A 20906-nucleotide genomic window follows, 5' to 3' on the forward strand; every position below is an offset into this window, starting at 1 on the left:
CCATCGGACCCCAAGGTCCGACCATCGGACCTCTCTCTTCCTCTCTCTCAAATCGCGGGAAAAAAAAAAAAAAAAATTAAAGCGGTCGGACCTTCGGTCCGATGGGTCCGACCATCGGACCCGAAGGTCCGACCATCGGACCCGAAGGTCCGACCATCGGACCCTTTCTTCCTCTCTCTCCAAAATCGCAGAAAAAAAAAAAAAAATTTCAAAGGTCCGATGGTCGGACCTTGGGGGTCCGATGGGTCCGACCATCGGACCCCCAAGGTCCGACCATCGGACCTTTGTCTTCTTCCCTCTCTCAAATCGCAGGAAAAAAAAAAAAAGTTTCAGAGAAAATCCCAGGAAGTGGGTGGGGGCGGTCAAGAGTGGGTGGGTGCGATCTAGGGTGGGTGGGTGCGGTCTACCGTCGGTGGGTGGGTGCGGTCTACCGTGGGTGCGGTGGTTCACCGTGGGTGGTGGTCGATCGGCGTTTTGGGTGGAACGCCGGAGGTGGATCGGTTGGATTTGGTGCTTTCTTAGTTGGGTTTCGGGTGGGATTGCTTTGAGAGAGAAAGGAGGAAGAGAGAGAGATGGTTGAGAATAATGAGAGGGGTATTTTAGGGCTTAGGGAAAAGTGATCCTATTTTTTCAATAGTTATAAGTATTAGTTTAAAAAATTAATTTGGGTATTAAACATGGATACAAATTCAAATTTCCCTATATATATCTACCCTATATGGATCCACTATAAATAACTGAAAGTCGCAACCATTTAGTATCACTTTTGTACCAAGAAAAGAAAACGCCTCTAAACTATTCATCAATACTCTCTAATAAGATGAGGTCCCTAAAAATCATATCCACAATAGTATTCTTCTTAGTTGGGACAATAATAATGAGTAGTACCACTAGTACTACTGCTTCGAAACCACCAGCTAATAAAAAGCGCTACTCTTCTCCTTACCACAATGACTTCGTGGATACCCACAACGCCATCCGCGCAGAGGTGGGAGTTGGGCCTATGAGTTGGAACGAGACCATAGCAGCTTACGCACGCAACTACGCCAACAACAGAGTAAAAAACAATTGCGAGTTTGAGCACTCGGGTGGACCTTACGGGGAGAACTTGGCCGAAGGTTATGGGGAAATGAGTGGGCAGCAGGCTGTCAAGTATTGGGCCACAGAGAAGCCCAATTACGACTACGGCTCCAACTCGTGCGTGGGTGGCGAGTGCGGCCACTACACTCAGATAGTGTGGCGCAACTCCATTCACCTTGGCTGTGCTAGAGCTAATTGCGGCAGTGGCTTGATTTTCGTTATTTGTAGCTATGATCCTCCGGGCAATTATATTGGGGAGCGACCCTATTAATAAATTTACTAATATTTTATTTACTATATAATGGATATGTGCCATATAAATGTATGTTATTGTATGGTCTAATTTGTGGAAATTATATAAAAGAACTAATTTCTGGTTAAATATATATGTTGTCATCTCTCTTAAGATTATCTATTTTGCTCGTTAATCTTTAAATTATTATATATTTTATATTACTGTAAATGGGCAAATAATTGTTCCTTGTTTAATTTGTTTTAAAGTGATTTGACCAATGGATCCTCCATTGTAACTATAAATACGCTAAAATAGGTAATTGTTAGGGTCGGAATAATAATAATTTTCGGGATTGCCTATAATTAGAGATAATCTTGCATATAATTACGTAGTATAGAGTACGAAAAATACTATTTTGAAATTTTAAATTAGAAGAAATCCTTTTCGAAAAGTTTATTATTAGTATTATTATTATTATTATTATTATTATTTGACAGGATCCATTTCGGAAAGTTATATGTCTAAATGAAATTTTATTCTTACTAAAAAGAAAAAAATTGCTTTTTAAAGTAATTATAAATTTATAAGAATGAACCCTACTACAAGAAAAGGCTTTTTATTTTAGTTTTTAAGGCTTTTTATTCCGATTTTTACTAAAATAAAAATCGGGATGTATGACAGTATGATAAAAAGTATTTAAAAAATTGGGATAAAAAATATTCTATTATCGCGATTTACTCATAAAAATTGGGATAAAAGCCAATTTTTATGCCCACTGCATTATACCCACTCGACCAGAAATAGAAAAGTGTGGTTTTCATTCCTGAGCCTTCTAAAAAGCCAAAATGTTCTGCTACCCGAACGCTAGTACTGGCTTTGGGATTCCAGCCGAGGTTGAAGATTTTCCTGCCCCTCCAGCCATCCTCCTGACTCTGGCCCACCCCGACGAAGAGAAAAATCAGCTCTGCATTGCCAAACAAAACTATGCCGTGGACGAGCTATCAAAAGGTGATGCCAAAGTCGTGGCTCTAAAAAAGTGGCTAAGGGAGATTCAAGATGGACCCTTTCGAGGCGAGTACACTGGTGAGGTCTGGGATCTAAATTTTGATCCTAAGACCGACTGGTTCAAACGCTACTTAGGTGGACTTTGGCAACTTTTGCTTTCGAGATGGTGAGTTATTTGTCCTTGAGATCTGATCCACTTCTATCTATTGTTGTCAGATTGCTGCGGAGATCGGACGTCTTTTGAAGACGTTAATCGACTAAGGGTTTGCCGTCTCAGAGCTGGGTGGCATGGGTGGAGTTTTAAAGAAGCTTGGGGAAGCTGAGAGTCAGATGGAGACTCTTCGGAATGACACTTTGGCGGAGAGGGCCCTTAGGTAGTGGGACCAGGAGACTTTGATGGCTAAGGATGAGATCATTGCCTCCACCCATACTAAGTTGACCCAAGTGAAGAAAGACCTTATAAATGCCTGAGAAGAGTTTCAGGGACTCACAACCAGACTCAAGGCTCTTAAAGACTTATATAAACCCAACATGGAAACTGAGCAAGTATGTCAGTGAGTTCAAGGAGTTTTGTGAGTTCTGGGATCAGACCATGAAGGAGGTTGCGAAGGCTGCGAGGGATGCATTATTAACTCTGGTGACCTATAAGCACTGTGTGAAGCGCTTCAAGGATATAGTTTTTATGTGCTGAAAATTGAACAAATTTGAACCTCGCCTCCATTTCATGTCGGATCCTGAGGCTACGGTGGCTCGCTTCTGGGAGAAGCATAAGAAGCTTGACCAGTCCCTGGCTGACCAGATGGGTCCTCGCCTTCCCTCGAGAGTAGATTAATTAAATCTTCTTACACTTCCTCTTACTACTACCCCCACTAAGACGATATTTTTTAATTTTTAGTTTTTCTTATCTTTCTTTTTTGTTAGGGGGACATTTTTATAGCCTTTCCCAGGCTTTTTTTTTTTTTTTTTTTGAACAACTCTTTTTATTTTAAGAAAGCACTTGTATTGATTACTCCTTGAGTTTTTGATTTTTTTCCTGCCTTTACATATATTTATGCCTTAGTACCAATCTAAGTGCCTTAAAATTTTTTGAGGTCACTTAGTTTAAATTTAATTGAGATAATGCACATATCATTGTTCACTTAGTTTAAATGTAACTATTGATAGTATTTTTGGAGGTGATCAGTATTCCAAGCTCTTGGGAATATAGGTTCGTCCATTATATTTCATTAAAATCTACCCACTTTTATTAGTGGATCATTCTTTAATATACTCTCACCTTTCACTTAAATTCAGCACATAATTTTCTTTAACTTAAAAGATATAAAGGAGATATCATCTATAAAAGTAGGTATATCTTAAACAATATAAAAATTAAAACAAGTAAAATAAAATAGGTATACAATGTAATTTCTTCCATAAAAATTGAGTGTTGAACTTAATTTTCACTTGATATTTGTCTAAAGGTTCTACTAAACCGAGTCCTTCTCTAAAAAAAAAATTAGCTGTATATTTAAGGCACCAAATTTAAAAGTGAGATAAAATGTCTCAACATACATTTTATCTCGTTTTTTATTGTTGTTAACTTAAAAATTGAGATAAAATGTCTCTTCCTTGTAGTGGAAGAAATTGCAAAAGGTCTCGAGATATATAATATATGCAGTTAGGTAGCTGCTATGGTTGATAACATGTGGAGCAAATTAATCCAATAAAAGAAATATATTTTTTTTGTTATAGATAAAAGAGGTAGTGTTATTGTATTTGTTGATACATACGACACCTATCCAAACGCAGTAATGTTTGTTTTTCACGTGGTGCGGAATAAAAAAATAAAATTTGGGGTCTTTTTTCTTGTTTGTCTTTTCTTATTATTTCAATTAATAATAAAAAAATAAAATTAGGGGTCTTTTTTCTTGTTTGTCTTTTCTTATTATTTCAATTAATTTTAGCTTGATTATATATCCTTATATCGCTTTCGGCATTAGCTTTATGCATGTGATCAATATATACTAAAATAAAATTCACGGGTCGGTCGTTATATACGAAAGTAAATAAATATTTTCCAATAATTTGTTATTTTTGCGGCTTGAATTTATAATAATACTATCAAATGATTCCTCAATGTATATAGTGCTGGTTAAAAATACTCCCAAAAAATATAAGCAGGTCGTCTCAACTTTTAACAAGACCTTAAGTAGTTAAGTGAAGTTTGAACATGTCTTAGGTAAACATTAAATTAGACAATTTTCAAAAAATTAATTATTAATTATGTCAAGATTTATAAGATTTATTAAAATTTTATTTTCAATTAAAAATACATTAATTAATTAAATTAATTTCATATTTTTATCACCTGTTTTATTAATAATCATTATGATTATTTTTTTTTATTTTATAAATAAAATTCAATTCATTTATAAAAGTCTTCCATAAAATTTATATATATATAGAAGAGATATGAGACGCTAATTTGAACGCAGATTTTCGTTAACGATTATGAGCCTATTTTCGTAATAGATTGGCACAGAAATTATAACTGATCTAAGAAAAATAATAGAAACAGAAAAAACACCAAATTTTTACGTGATTTTGCAGTTAACTCTGCATAGTCTACGAGTCCTTCTTATTCAGATTTTGTTGATACAGAACATTCTTTACAATCAGCGTATGTATTTTTTTCTCTAAGGATTTTTCGTCCCCTTTTCCACATTCTGTCCCTATTTATTATAGGGTAAATACCATTTTGGACTCTGTGTTTTGCAAAAGTTACAAATTGGACCCTGTATTTTGTTAAATGACAAAATAGACCCTGTATTTTCTAAAATAGTAAAAATAGGACTCTGAGCTTAATTTTTGACAACTTTTTTTTTAATACAACTAACTTGAAGACAATGCTTAATACGAACAGATACAAAAAATGTAAATAATTTTGTCATAGCACTTTTAGATCGGATTATAATTAAACTTTACTTTGACAAAAAAATCAATTCAGGGTCCTATTTGTACTATTTTAGAAAATACATGGTCCATTTTGTCATTTAACAAAACACAGGGTCCAATTGATAACTTTTGTAAAACAGAGGGTCCAAAATAGTATTTACCCTTTATTATAACATAAGTTGGCAGTTAATTACATTCAAATTTGAATCCTACAACGATATTTCCCCGAAATTGTGAGCTATAATTATGCTCCACGTAAATATATGTAGTTATTATTTGAAAATCATAAAGCTATATTTTAAACCGCTTTTAAAGGGTCAATGCTGATGTGTGAATAAGACACCCTGCAAAATGTATCTCGCCGGGACATCTCGCTTGGTACTTGAACATGAACAACTTGATTTATTCATAAGTCTTCCAGCAATGGCATGAGCACCAATGTATTGAGCAAATTCAAGAACTGTTCTTTGACCATAAGGCCTTGTTGTTGGGTTTTATGCCCTAAATAAAACTCTTTACAATCTGATTAGTAATCAATATAAGAAATTTGAAGTGATTAATGTTTGCATGAATTTTACATGCTAATGGTTTAATATGTTTATTACATTTACACAAAAAATCAGTTAAATCCAGATGATATGTTTATTCACAATTACAGTATCGTCAACACAGTGGAATGTGATTGTGATCATATGAATCAAAAGACTTAGTCCCTGTTTCATCAATGTTTTGGATTTACACTAATGTGATAATCAACGATGATGTGTACTTACACTTGGAGTAAGTGTTATGTTCTTTCCAGGACATTAATAAAGTATACTAGTTTCGAATGTATGGAGTATACATTGGACTGGACCGATATTGCAACTTAGTTAAGATATTATAAACTTACCATTATATCTTTCCAAGTCAATATCAGTAGTTGATCTTAAGATTAAAAGAATCTAAATCCTGATATGCTTAGGCTCAACTCAGGAGTACTATTCATGTTCTTTGATTTATTAGTTAAGCCTACTTTTGGGTCAGGGTGATACGTATATTTTGGGAACATGATAGTATGATTGAGTGGGAGTGCTGAACATAAATATAGAATCTATAGCTTCTACTGGTGTATAGAAGTCAAGTGATCATTCCCTTCGAGCTTAGCAAATAGAAGTAAATGGATGAGCTCTTGTTTAAGTGACTAATTCTTAGATCACTAAACATTATTTACAGGTAGCTAAGTGTTTTAAGGGGCAAAATACATTGAGGGGTGAGAACGGTAAAATTATCCCATCTCGATGTAAATCATTTATATAGAGGATCTTTGATCACAATAAGATTATAACAATGGTTAAATGAGATAGTATATCTATATCATGGAACATATAATATGCTATATATAAGTCTGAGAGTGCAATTCTAAGTTCTAAGAGTGGATTCAACGAAGATTTAATAAGTAGGAATTTACTTGGTAAATTTGGTTCACTTATTGGAAGCTCAGCATATAGATCCATGGTCCCCATTCTAGTTGAAAACATACTGCTTGTAAAACTCAATAATTGATTCGTGATTAGTCAATTATAATTCTAAAGTTAGACTATGTCTAATTTGTGAATTTTCACTAAGCAGGGGCGAAATTATAAAGAAAAGAGATTCTAGGTTTATTTATTTATTAATGGACTTTATATGTCTAATTAATAATTAAATTAAATGACAATATTATTTAATAATCTATTTTAGTTATTAAATAATTAGTTTTGGCATTTAAATGGTTAGAATTGGAAAATTGGCGTTTTTGAGAAAAATAGAAATAAAATTTGTTAAAACTGCAAAATCAAGTGGGCCCATTATCTACACCATGGTCGGCCACTTATTTAGGTTTTTCAAATTGATATTTTCATTATTTTAATGTCAAATAATTCCTAACCTAAACCTAGTATTTGCCTATAAATAGAAAGTGATGGCTCAGTCAAATCATAAGTCTTCAATAACCTTTTCTGTCAGAAAATTCTGTTTTCAGAAAAACTGAGCCTTCCCTTTTCTATACCTTGACCGAAACCCCTCTCTCTCTTTTCTCTTCCTAAATTTCGACCCTAGTGATAGAGTAAGTGCCCACACACAGCAAGTGGTAACTCAATCATAGATTGGAAGACTGTGAAGGATAAAACTCAAAGAGAAGGACATTTGAGCTCAGATCTTGATTATACTCTGCGACAGAAAGGATACAAGGGTTAGAGATCTGAGTGGAAGGAGACATTAATTCCGCTGCATCAATGTAAGGTCTTCTTAACTTTATATGTGTTTATTTTATCGTTTTAGAAAGTTCATATTTAGGGTGTTAAACAACATACTTGTGAGTAGATCTAAGATCCTGGTAAAATAATATCCAACACTTGTAGTCTGGACAATCATGTCGTGGGGGTTCTCAATAGCAACAATAACCCTGGTAGCGAGCCGGAGTTTACCAGGAGTATGCCTTCCTAGAGCGAGATGGATGTCTCCCTATCCGCTATTTATGTTCTCCTTGGGATTATGCCTTCTGACACGAAATGGTTTCTTGTCAATACACGAATCAATAGTTTGTACATCCTAAACATGTTAAAGACTGTGCAGTCTGCGAGTAATAAATATACTCTATTAGTTATGCATTTAATGAGTTATTCCATTTAATATTTATTGATATAATTATCAATATTTTTGTTGATTCATATTCCCTGAGAATGACACGTGTACCTTCTGAAGTACCAGCCGAATTTTGGGTGTAACAATTTCCCCTTAAAAAGTCATTTTCAATGAAAATGGCTTTTTAAATGATTATATAGGGTATCTTTTCCACTTCTCTCTTATTTCTATCTGTTGGATCCTTTGTATTCAATCTAACGGAGTCCAAACCCAATGGTATAAAACTGAAAAAGGAACCACCTTTTCACCATCTTTGCCATTTCAAATTTTTTTTGAGCTTTTCTGTGAAAAACTCTATCCCAGCTTTACGAAGCTTTTCATGCCCTCACTATCACTCACTTTCTTTTTGCGAGTACATTCGGATCTATTGTTCGATCTCAAGGTATTACGAAGATCATCACGTCATTCGCTCCATCCCCAATTGCAGAATAGTTCATCGCACCACAACCCGATTTCAAACTGTAAGTGTCTCATCCTTCTTTTTTGTTTTTCTTTACATTACTGGGTTTAATAATTATTTTTATGGTCTACATTTTTGCCATTCCATTTGGTTTTAGATTATTCCATGTTTTTAACTTTGGCCTCGCTGACTTGTAATTTTGTCATTTTGATAACGGTCTCGAAAAGACCAACCCCTATTCCCGGGATGGCCGAGCGACGCAGGCTCCTGCTGGGTCTTCCCTTTGGTCTCCGATCAACCGAGTTTCTTATGAACGAGGCAAACCTGAGGTCTGTGGGCCTCCTCGCTGTGAACGAGTATCCTAGTAATTATAAATATCCCAAGTATACACTGTAGCAGCATGTTCCAATCCCAGCTGATGAGGAAACTCAGGATTATGTGGCTCAGGCGCATTACCTTCAGAACACAGTCCCTCGAGAATCTGAAGAAAGAGCATCCCGAGGTAATCAATGTGTATGGTCACCCACAGTGCTTAGGGCCAAGCGTACCACACTAGCTAGTATCTTTCCGAGAGAGTCAGTACAATTTTTACACCTGGAATCCTTTTCTCATCGATCGCATTACACATAGGTTCGATAGTTGGTACCTAGAATTCCATGTTCAGATTAGCTGTACTAGCTCCTACTATGGGATTGCCGAGAAGTATGAGACTATGCTGGACATGTCACGTCATATAGATTTGAGTTGGGACTTAAAACCAATTAACCCTTATGACATATTCAGGATCACAGGATCTAGAGAATTTAGTGAATACTATAGTCCTCCTTCTTCGTCCTCTTATGATTATGGTAAATCCCTTAAGTGGGAAATTATTTCCCATTTTCCCTTTTACCCATTTTTAAACAGGTGTTAACACATTTTTTTGTCTCGCAAATATGGATCTCGAGGACCTTCTCCATTCTTCCAAGAAAAAGGGAAAGAAAAGGTTAACTACCTCAGAAACTTCTTTGGACATCAACGTGGAGCCCCTCAAAAGGCCTAGGAAGACGACAACCAATAAGAAGTGAGCCTCGCAGACAATAGACCTCGAGGCTCCTGAGAACCAAGTTCAAACTCATCCTCCTACCCTCGCACATACCGAAGAGCCTGTTCCCATGAAACAAGTCAGGTTACAACCTCCTCGAGCCAAGTGCCGGAGACTCTGCCCATCGAGGCTGGGAGCGTTGGCTCAGACTGCGCAGTATGCTACGGCTTGTTGGCGTCACCTCTGATCCTTCCTGCCTAATCATTGAGATCTAATCAATAATGGCAACCTGAACGAGATGCTTGAGAGGAGTGTCATTTTTGGTCTCTCGGTTAGTTTCTTCACCTTCTCATTCTACTTTTCCTTATTTCAACCCTAAAAAAATACTTATGTATTTTTGTTTATTGGTTTTCAGCAAACCTTCATCTCTTTTGTCGCCCAACGTCGGGGTCTCGATAGGACAAGACAACTGGAGAGCAAGATTTAGAAGACCATTGGGTAGCCCAAAGCCATGGCCAGGGAATGGAATGAGGCTCAGTCGGAGATCTCTCACCTAAATAAAGGGGTCGAGGAGGTGAAGAGGACTAACAAAGCTAAACTTGAGGCAGCTCAGAAGGAGGCCAAGGACAAGTCTGAGCTGTGCCAAAAACTCTAGGAAGATCTCAGTGTAGCCACCGCAAAGCTCGAGGGGGTCGTTGTTGGTATTATATTTATCCAGGATCTTAGATCTATTGCAAGTATGTTGATTTAACAACCTAATATTGAACTTCTAAAACGATGAACTAAACACATAAAAGTTAAGAATAACTTACAGTGATTGCAGCGGAATTTATGTCTCCTTCCACTCAGATCTCTAAACCTTGATTCCTGTCTGTAGCAGAGTATAATCAAGATCTGAGCCCGAAAGTTCTTCAGTTGGATGTGATCCTTCACAATCTTCCAAACTATGATGAGATACTGAATGATGTGAGTGGGCACTTCTCTCTCACTAGGGAATTTCGAAATCTCTCTTTGTTTTCTCTCTTATTTTCGTGTGATACACTTTGCAGAGAAAAGTTTCTCAAGCAACACATGCATACAAAGAGAAGAGAGGGGCTGCTATATATAGGAAAAGAGAAGACCACAACTTTCCAAATAAACAGTTTCCTCTTTTACTGTGTAATAGAATAACTGCCTTATTTAGTGTGATTCACCACTTTCCTATTTAGGCTAGGCTTTGATTAGCAATTAAATGACAAATTAAATTGAAAAATAATAATTGGGAAAAGGCAATGATGTGGCCGGCCATGGTGTGAAAAGGCCTCACATTGATTTTGCAGTTTCCTCAATTTTATTTCTATTTCTCCAAAAATGCCATTTTTCCAATTCTAATCATTTAAATGCCAAAACTAATTATTTAATAACTAAAATAGATTATTAAATAATATTGCCATTTAAAATTAATTATTAATTCAGACATGCAAAGTCTCATAATTAATAATTAAACCTAGAAACCCTCTTATTTACGATTTCATCCCTAAACTGTGAGAATTCACAAATTAGACATAGTCTAACTTTTAGAATTATAATTGATTAATCATAAATCAATTATAGAGTCCTACAAACAGTATAGTCTCAACTAGAATGGGGACCATGGATCTATATTCTGAGCTTCCAATAAGTTGAACCGATTTACCAAGTAAATCCCTAACTTATTAATTCCTCGTTGAATCCACTCTTAGAACTTGGAATTGCACTCTCAGACTTATATAGAGCATATTATATGTTTCACGATATCAATATGCTATCTCATTTAACCATTGTTATAATCTTAATGTGATTTAGAGATCCTCTATATAGATGATTTACATCGAGACGGGACTAATTTACCGTTTACACCCCTCAATGTATTTTGCCCATTTGAACACTTAGTTACCTGTAAATGATGTTTTAGTGATCTAATATATAGTCACTGAAACAAGAGCTCATCCATTTACTTCTATTTAACTAAGCTCAAAAGGAATCATCACTTTACTTCTATACACCAGTAGAAGCTATAGATTTCCATATTTATGTTTAGCACTCCCTATTCAGTTATGCTATCATGTTCCCAAAATATATGTATTATCCTGACTCAAAACAGGCTTTAACTAATAAATCAAAGAACAAGAATAGCACTCCTGAGATTGAGCCTAAGCATATCAGGATTTAGATTCTCTTAATCTAAGATCAACTTCTGACATTGACTTGGAAAGATACAACGGTAAGTTTACAATATCTTTAACCAAGTTCAATATTGGTCTAGTCCAATGCATACTCCATGCATTCGAAACCAGTATTTTTTACCAATGTTCTGGAAAGAACATAACACTTACTCCAAGTGTAAGTATACTTTATCGCTGATTATCACATCAGTGTAAATCCAAAACACTGATGAACAGGGACCAAATCTTTTGAATCATATAATCACAATCACATTCCACTGTATTGACGATACTGTAATTGTGAATAACTATATGTTCTGGATTTAACTGATTTTGTGCATATATCAAATATATGTATTAAACCATAAACATGTAACATACATGTAAACATGCTTCACTTCTAAATTGATAACTAATCAGATTGTAATGAGTTTTATTTAGGGCATAAAACCCAACAAACTCCCACTTGCACTAACATAAAACAAGTTGTGCATTACAATCAATCTTTTGTCTTGATCCTCTGATCAAGTGTAGTATCTTTGAATCCACCCATATATCTGGAATCAGGTTCATGAGACACATGAAACCTTTCCTAACTTATGCTTTACTCGTCAAGGGATACTGAAATCCTTACTGCCCATTAAGTACACCTGAACAACCAGAAGACATATCTCTCAAATTTTAAAATTTGGAATTGAGATAATGCAGTGTAGAATTTTCTTCAGTAAAATAACTTTCTGGTAATTTTGAATTTACAAAGTTATATCTTCTCTGATGAAGCTTGAATTATTATAGATGGGTTTTAACACTCTTCTATAATGATTCCTCCACCCCCAGAGTAACCACCATCTCACAATGAGTCGGTTCGCATATCAGGATCACTAATGAATAGTTCCTTAATAACATATACGTCACTTTTGTAAATCTTTCTTGATTGTCTCCTAATGTTCCCCATTTGATTACATCTCAGATGGCTCCCACTCAATAGCAGATGTCTGGTTAGAAACTTTTAACCTTTTACTATTGTTTCTGGGAACATCTCGTTGTGACTTATTATCTTAAGCCGAAACTGTAAGTTTCTTTAAGATTAGTTCAACAACATAGCAGTCTAGTATTTGAAGTGAAAAATAATTGCTAGAGATTTAAGCAATCAAATTAAGATACCATAAAATGTTATGAGAAATAGACATCTTGAATCAGTCTTTCGAATAGACTATGCAAGAATTCTTCTATCTTATTCTCATAATTCTGATAAGTTATTTCTATCCATGTGAATGGTTAGACTTGTTTTTATCAGAGGTGTTCTTAAGTTCCTATCACAATTATCAACCAAACGAAGATGGGTAAAGAATTTTAATATTCTCCCACTCAACCAAGGTAATGTGAAACATTATCAAAGAACTTTAATGGTATCAATAACTATTACAACAGTAAATCTAAACTGGAACATATAATCAAGATCAAGGATTTGTTCTGATAATAGCTAATTTATTATATTATTTCCATGTTTAAAATTATGTGTCACAAAGGGTACTGTAGAATAAAGTCCACCCCTAAGTTTATAGAGATTATGGTCCGCCCCTAAAGGTTGTAAATCTCTAAGTGTGATAGAGAGTCTGTGGAGTTGAATATAATCCAGAGTTCATTAGATATAAAAAATCGTTTGAACTGCATATTATTCTTAACTTTTCTCCACCCCTATCAGATCAAAAGATCTTTTTATTAAACAAATTCTCAAATAATTGTTTTTGAAACCAACAATTATTCATAAACACAGAAATAACTTAAAGTGTTTATGTAGTAATAACTCTGTAAAGAGTTTAAATACTTTTTGAATTTGCATCAATAATAAAAACACATACACATTCAAACATAATAAATATAATAATCGGTAATAGATAAAATAAAGAACTGAAGCTCAACTCATAAATTGCAATAAAAAAAATTTATTATAAATCCAAAAAATTGTTTGCAATATTTATGAGAACCAAACAGGGAATTAAGATTCCAAACTTGAAATCCAAATTGTTTGAAAAACTAAACAATTAATTCAAATGAAAGAGCTTCTTCTTTATTATAGACAATCTCCATCCACCATCCAGCTTTCTAATCCAACTCGTTAAGACAGCACCCGAGTTTAAAAAGCTTTAGCTATAAGAAGAATAATAAACAAGGTTAGTAGTCCAGAATTATTAATCCAAAAGGATAATAATTCACTAAAAACACATCAGTTTATAAAGAAAATACCTTGTTTCTTTGCGAGATACTTAGGACATTGGGATTTCCAATGGCCTTTCTCATTGCAGTAGAAACATTTTCCTTTTTGTGTATTGCCAGAAGCTCCAGCATTTTTGTTCCTAGCTGCATTCGCAGCTTGAGCTCGCTTCTTGGCATTTTTCCACTTCTTCTTATGATGGGATTTGGAAGTAGAAGCAACAAGTGCCTCAGGATTACTTGTCTTATTACCATTTCCAGAATTCTGAGGTTTATTCCCTCTTTTCTTGGGACCTCCAATCAAATTTTCATATGTCTGAAGGTCATTGACTAAAGTATGAAAGTCTTGTTCCTTCTTATTCATGACATAATTTAATGTGTAGGGCAGAAAATCTGGAGTCAGGCTATTCAAGATGAGACTCACTTGAGTAGTCTGATCCATTTCAGCACCATGATTCTGGGCTTCTGGAAATAACTAGCCATCCTGGAGAAGGTGATCACGCACATTCGATGGGGTTCCATCCGTGCATTGATGAATTTCTTAGTCGCGTCGAAACGAGACCGAATAGATGCCATCTTAGAATAGCTCAGTTAACTGCGTCATGATTTCTGCAGCCGTGACAGTGTTTGCAAACCTTGTTTTCAAGGTGTCAACCATGCTGGAAAGCATGAAGTAACGAGCTTTATTGTTAGCATTATGCCAACGCTCGAACTTCTCTTTTACAGCTTTGGTTGCATTGTCACTTGGCTGCTCAGGGGACGGCTCAGTCAACACAAACGAGGCACTTTCACCTATGAGAGCAATATGAATGTTCTCTCTCCACTTTGGAAAGTTAGACCCATTTAGCTTATTTTCAGTTAAGAGTGACAACATGGGATTTGACATTTCAATTCAGGATACTACAAGATAATACATAGATATCAGTTATGGTTTATCACAAAATCTTATTTAGAAATTATCAGCATACAGCAAGTAGGAATGACTAGAGAAAATACAAAAAAAAATTCAATCCTAAATAATTTCTAAGGTTTTCAACAAACTGATATCAATGTCCCGTTTAGGCGAGAGTCAAAGCTATCATTCATTGAATAGAGTTGTCAGCTCATCTAGAATAGCAAACCTTCTAGCAACCTTTTATTCGATCGAAAAGAGAATCCGACGTTGTCCCGTTTAGGCGAGAGTCAAGGTCATTCTTATTTCATGAGCTTCTACCATTGTTTCATATGTTTGTAAGTCTTATACAGTACCCACCATTAGGGTGGTTAATACTAATATAAAACACTTACAAACATACTTATCTTTCGAGATTAAACGGCGCTAACTTGCTAATGAACGTTCCTCCATTAGGGAGGATTACTCCCTAAAACAATAGCTATGTAAAACCAACAATGGAGATCGAATATCTCAAAATAATAAAGCTCATTATTTAAATTGTATTTTATTCTATTATTTATTTATTTTAAATCTATATATATATATTTATTAAATTTTAAATTTAGAATAGAATCTAAATAAAAATTTAATTTAATATTTGTAAAATTAAACTTAGATGGTTAAGAAAATAAAATGAATTATTTCCATCTTAGTGTTAATTTTCCAACAAATATTAAGAAAATTACTTAATTTAAGTTGTATTAATTTAAATTAATTTGCAACTCAAATTAAAATTTTCTACAAATATATATATATATTGTATTTCCAAAAATACACAATTTTGAAATACATTTAAAATAAATCAAACTTTACTTAGAAAAAATACCTCAAGCAAAAATATTATCTATCTAGATTTTCTTGACTAATTAATCCAATTTCTAATAATATATTTCAGTTCCTTTATTTTAAATTAATCATTAAATGAAAAGATCATTGATTTAAGTTGATTCAAAATTAATTAAAATAATTAATTTACAACTTCAATCTATCTTTCAAGATAAATTCAAAATCATCTTGCATAATTAGATGCTATTTTGAAAAATTATTAATAAAATAAATAAAATATATTATGAAAATTATTCAAATTTAAGTTGTTATGGAAATACCCAACTTAAAATAATTTTCTTATTTAATTAAATATCATGAAAATAATAATATCTAAGTATCATAATGAAAATCAGCTTAGACATTTAATTTTCAATTTAATTAAATGTATTAAATTCAGGAAATAAATAATTAAGTATAGAGAAGGCTTAATCATTAATTTCCAATTTAATACGAGGAAAAATATCCTTAATTGAATTGTACCAAAATTAATTATTAACCAATTAATTTCACAATCAATGATATTTTCCTAGATTAGAAATAATAATTAGTATGGAAATAACTATCTAGAAAATATCTCAATTCTACTAAGTATCTTTTCAAGATCTGGAAAATATCTAATTTAAGTTATTATAGAAGGAATCTATAATTTACAAACTTAAAATTTTCCAAACATCATTTAATTAAATATCAAAATTAGGTAGTAACTACCTAATTTAAAGATATTCCCTTTTTAAGTTTAAAACCAACTTAAAATAATATCTTCTAAGAATCTTCAATAACTAATTCCTAGAATTCCTCAGCTTAATATTATTATCAAAATATATTCAAATTTAAGTTAAAAAAAAAATTAGTAAATACTAATTCATAACTTAAATAAGAATATTTAATGAAATAATAAAAATAAGTTTCAGAAAGAATCTAGTTAGTTAAAATTCTTTATTTAATTAAATACAAGAAAAATACAAATAGTTTATCCAGAAATGAAATTCATTAAACTATGTTTTTCTTAAATTAATTTCGAAGAAATTAATTATGTTGCTATTCAATTTTTTATTAGGTCAAACTAATATAATTAACCACCGTTCTGGGTCTAACCATGTCAAGTCGACTTTAGATAAAGGGCTTGCTAACGGTGATTGGGTTAGGCTTTTTCCAAAGGCTGTTCTTTGTTCTGTTCAGACTGCAAACTCTGATCACCGCCCTCTGTGTTTGTATTCTGGGGGTTTGGGGGAGAACGTCAAAAGAAATTTTAGATTTGAGGAAGCCTGGACTAGGGATGAGCGTAGTAAACTGGTGGTTGACTTTGCTTGGAAGTCTGTTTCCTTTCCTTGGGCTCCAGCCAGAATCTTTAAGAAGATTGGGGCTACTCGGGTTGCTCTTATGCATTGGAATAGAACCCAGTTTGGTAATTTAGATGTCCGACTCTGTGATCTCGAAAAAAGACTGGATTGTATTCAGAAGCGGCCTGCGGGATCTAGAGATTGGGAAATGGAAAGGGAGCTTCGATTATCTCTTAATGAGGCCCGGGCTAGGAAAGAAGTGTATTGGAAACAAAGAGCTAGAATTTCCTGGCTGAAAGATGGGGACAAGTGCACTAAATTCTTTTTCCTGTCGGCTTCTATCAAAGGCCGAAGGAAAGCCATTGAAAGCATCCTCAATAAAGATAATGTGTGGATATCCAAAAGGGAGCTGATTGGGAAAGAATTCATGGAATTCTTCCAAGGCATCTTTAGGGGTTCTGATAACGTGATTACTCCTAATTGTACTGACCTTGTCCGGAATCGCCTGTCCTTGGATGAACAGACTGACCTCACCAGAAAGCCTTCTCTTGAGGAAATACGAACTACACTGTTTGCTATGAGCAGTGGCAAAGCTCCAGGCCCAGATGGTATGTCGGTTCTGTTCTTTAAACACTACTGGGAATCGGTGGGGTTTGACTTCTGTGATGCAGTTTCCAACTTCTTCACATCTGGGCGTATGCACAAAGGAATTAATGCCACTAATATCGTCCTGATCCCCAAGGTGCAGAACCCGAAAAGACCTAACCATTTCCGCCCAATTTCTCTGTGCAATGTGGTCTACAAGGTAATCTCTAAGATAATTGCAAATAGGATCAAGCCTTTGCTTCCTCAGATTATATGCCCTACCCAGGCTGCTTTTGTCCCAGGAAGAGCTATTCAAGATAATAATGTGATAGCCCAGGAAATAATTCACTCCTTTAATAGAAAGAAAGGCAAAGAAGGTTTGTTTGCAATCAAGATAGATCTAATGAAAGCTTATGACAAGATGAGCTGGGGATTTATTGATCATGTTATGGAATGCTTTGCGGTTCCCCAAGAGTTCAGATCTTGGGTTTCTCAATGCATTGCCACCACCTCCCTTAATGTCTGCCTGAATGGAGGATCTGTTGGAAAGATCATTCCCTCTTGCGGTCTCAGGCAAGGCGACCCCTTGTCCCCTTACCTGTTCATCTGGGGTGCGGAAATTCTTTCTAGACTTCTAGAGGATGCCCTCCACTCGAAAACCATTAGTGGAATCAGGTTAAGTAGGGGAGGCCCGACGCTAACTCACATTTTCTTTGCGGATGACCTAATCCTTGTGGGTAAAGCCAATTTAGAGGAGGCCAAAGGCTATTGGGATTGCATTGAAAAGTTTTGTGCTTGGTCAGGCCAAAAGGTAAATAAAATGAAGACCTCTATTTTCTTTAGTAAAAACACCCCTAGTGCCATGAAGCAGAGGATCAAGGAAACGCTGGGAATTGGATCACCAGAAGGTAACGTTAAGTACCTAGGGCTCCCTTTATTCAGATCAAGACAAAAAGACGCTGATTTTAACTTCATCCTGGATAATCTGACGGAGAAACTTCATGGTTGGAAGGCAAAGACGCTCTCGAAAGCAGGGCGAGCGACTCTTATAAAGTCGGTGGGGTTATCTTTGCCTCTGTACGCTATGCAAACAACCAAGTTGTCTAACCGACTTGCAACTAAGGTTGATGGGCTGGTGCGAGATTTCTGGTGGGGCTCGGAGAAGGGGAACCGTGGTTTGTACCTTAAAGCCTGGGATAAACTTTGCCTTCCTAAGTCGTTAGGAGGCCTAGGATTCCGCAAATCCAAAGAAATGAATCAGGCTTTCCTTGCTAAATGGGGATGGAACCTCCTTTCAGGTAACCAATCTTTATGCTGCCGTATCCTCGAAGCCAAATACCTGAAGGGCAAGTCCTTCCTAGAGTGTGATCCGAAGCCTTCTGATTCGTGGTTTTGGAAAAATGTGACTAAGTCCAAATCTATTATTCGAAAAGGTGCTTGTAAGCGTGTTACTAATGGCCAGGAGACGAACATCTGGTCTGATCCTTGGATTGCTCACCTAAAAGGTTTTACTCCCAAGCCGGTGGGGCGGGTTCTGAATAGGGAGTCAAAGGTTGCTGAGTTATTTCAGCCTAATGGTGGATGGAACATCCAAAAGCTTAATTGTTTTTTCGATCGTAATACTGTCTCTGCCATCCTCAAGGGAGGAAATCCTACCGGCACGGGCAAAGACAGCTGGTTCTGGACCTTGGAAAGTAATGGTCGTTTCTCCTGTAAATCAGCCTATCGTGCTCTGGCCGAGGAGAGAGTGAGTCCAATTGAGGTGGCCCCCTCCATGTGGAATAAACTATGGAATTGCAAAATACCTGAGAGGCTCAAGGTTCTTTGGTGGTGTATTCTTTCTAAAGCTCTTCCGATCCGCTCGGTTATAAGTAGGAGATTTCCTATCGAAGATGAGAGGTGCCCCTTGTGTGGAACGGAAGTAGAAACTATGGAGAACCTTTTCCTATCTTGTAACTTCGCTTTTCACCTTTGGCGATCCTCTCCTTGGGGTATTTACCCTATTTGCGCACACTGGTATTCGTGTGTGGGATTGGGTTAAATTCTTATGGGATCTAAACAAAAAAGGCTTGAATGTCCAGGAAGTTTTCCTATATGCCTCGCTGATAGTTGACACAATATGGCGGACTCGGAATGATAAGGTACATAATAATTGTCCTGCAGATATTGTTAAATGTATTGACTATGTTCAGTTTTCTTTTGCAGACCATCATGCTCTCTTGCTCCCTTGCCCCATACCGTGTCCGACAGAGGTGTGGCGCCCCCCCCCCCCCCACAGGATTGGTTGAAGCTGAACTGTGACATCAGAGTGGGGTTGGATAGCATGTGTGCGGCTGTGGTTGCAAGGGATCATGTTGGCAAGGTGATCTGGGTGGTTACTTCTAAGATGGATTTTTCCAATGCTCTCTGTGGGGAAGCAATGGCGTGCTGTCTGGCCCTTCAGGAAGCGAAAGTTCGGGGTGTCAAGTTTCTTATTCTGGAGAGTGATTCGAGAGTGGTGATCAATGCGCTCAATGGGAAGGAGTCCCGGTGGGAGCTTGATAACTTCGTCTCCTTTTGTAAAATCACCTCCCCTTTCTTTATTGGTTGTATGTTTGATTATGTTAGTAGACGCTGTAATTTTATGGCCCATAATGTGGCTAAGTGGGCGTTTTCTCATCAGAGGTTCGGCATTGTGCCTCTATCCTCTTTGCCCGAAACTATACTTTGTAATGACCGTGAGGTCTGACAGTATTTTATCAATCTATCGCACGTACGCTTTTCTTCAAAAAAAAAACTAATATAATTAACCTAGCACAGTTATCCAAATTAGGCAAATGGGCCTTCACAATTGGGGTTGTTCATGTGAGGGGGAGCTGGGTCCAGTATGTCGCACCCACTTCTAAGGCTCCCAACTCTCACACAAGGCCCAAAAGAGAGGAATTTAACCTTAAAATGAACAACTGTTATTAATTGAATAGGCTCATTAACTAAATAAGCCTAAATAAAATCTATCAGGTTATGACATTTTATTTAGCAATAACAACCTATATGTATTTATAATAGAAATTAAACATATAGGCTCACACAGGCACACAGATTTGGATGGATCCTATCATGTTACTAGGTCATACACAGATGAAAGAAGTTTGTAAAAATTACCTGTTACAAATTATCAACTTGATCTATCATCAATTGAACCATGGGTTAAAATCAGATCATTTGATCTGTCAACAAGTTAACCCTGGCAATTTAGATCAAGTAATAATAGGTTTTAGAAAAACTTACAAACAATCTAAAACACATACTCCTGCAACAAGGTTAGATCTGGATAGTTGGATGTAGGATTTATTTAATTTTAAATCTATATTTCGAAAAATAATATTAAAATTAAACCTACCATTTTGAAAAATTAGGTTTTGGGTAACCTAAATGCATTTCAAAATTAAACTGTCAACTTTCCTTTTAAATTTCATGTTATTTAATAAATTAAATAATAAAATAGAAAATGGTAAATACATACCCTTTTCTTATTTTACAACTTAATTTAATTGAAAA

General features: G+C 35.5%; 2 protein-coding genes across 2 annotated transcripts; both read left to right on the forward strand.

The window, feature by feature from the left end:
* Positions 1 to 731: 731 nt before the first annotated feature.
* Positions 732 to 1462, forward strand: LOC115702390 (pathogenesis-related protein 1). Its single transcript, XM_030629860.2, has one exon. The coding sequence runs from the start codon at positions 821 to 823 to the stop codon at positions 1349 to 1351; it is 531 nt and encodes a 176-aa protein (XP_030485720.2). The 5' UTR covers positions 732 to 820; the 3' UTR covers positions 1352 to 1462.
* A 1321-nt stretch (positions 1463 to 2783) lies between these two features.
* On the forward strand, positions 2784 to 20097 carry LOC133032013 (uncharacterized). The gene is made up of 3 exons (XM_061105821.1): positions 2784 to 2996; positions 16684 to 19360; positions 19562 to 20097. The coding sequence occupies exons 1-3, from the start codon at positions 2784 to 2786 to the stop codon at positions 20095 to 20097; spliced, it is 3426 nt and encodes a 1141-aa protein (XP_060961804.1).
* Positions 20098 to 20906: the final 809 nt, after the last annotated feature.

The sequence above is a fragment of the Cannabis sativa genome, chromosome X (assembly GCF_029168945.1).
Source record: "Cannabis sativa cultivar Pink pepper isolate KNU-18-1 chromosome X, ASM2916894v1, whole genome shotgun sequence".
NCBI lineage: Eukaryota > Viridiplantae > Streptophyta > Magnoliopsida > Rosales > Cannabaceae > Cannabis > Cannabis sativa.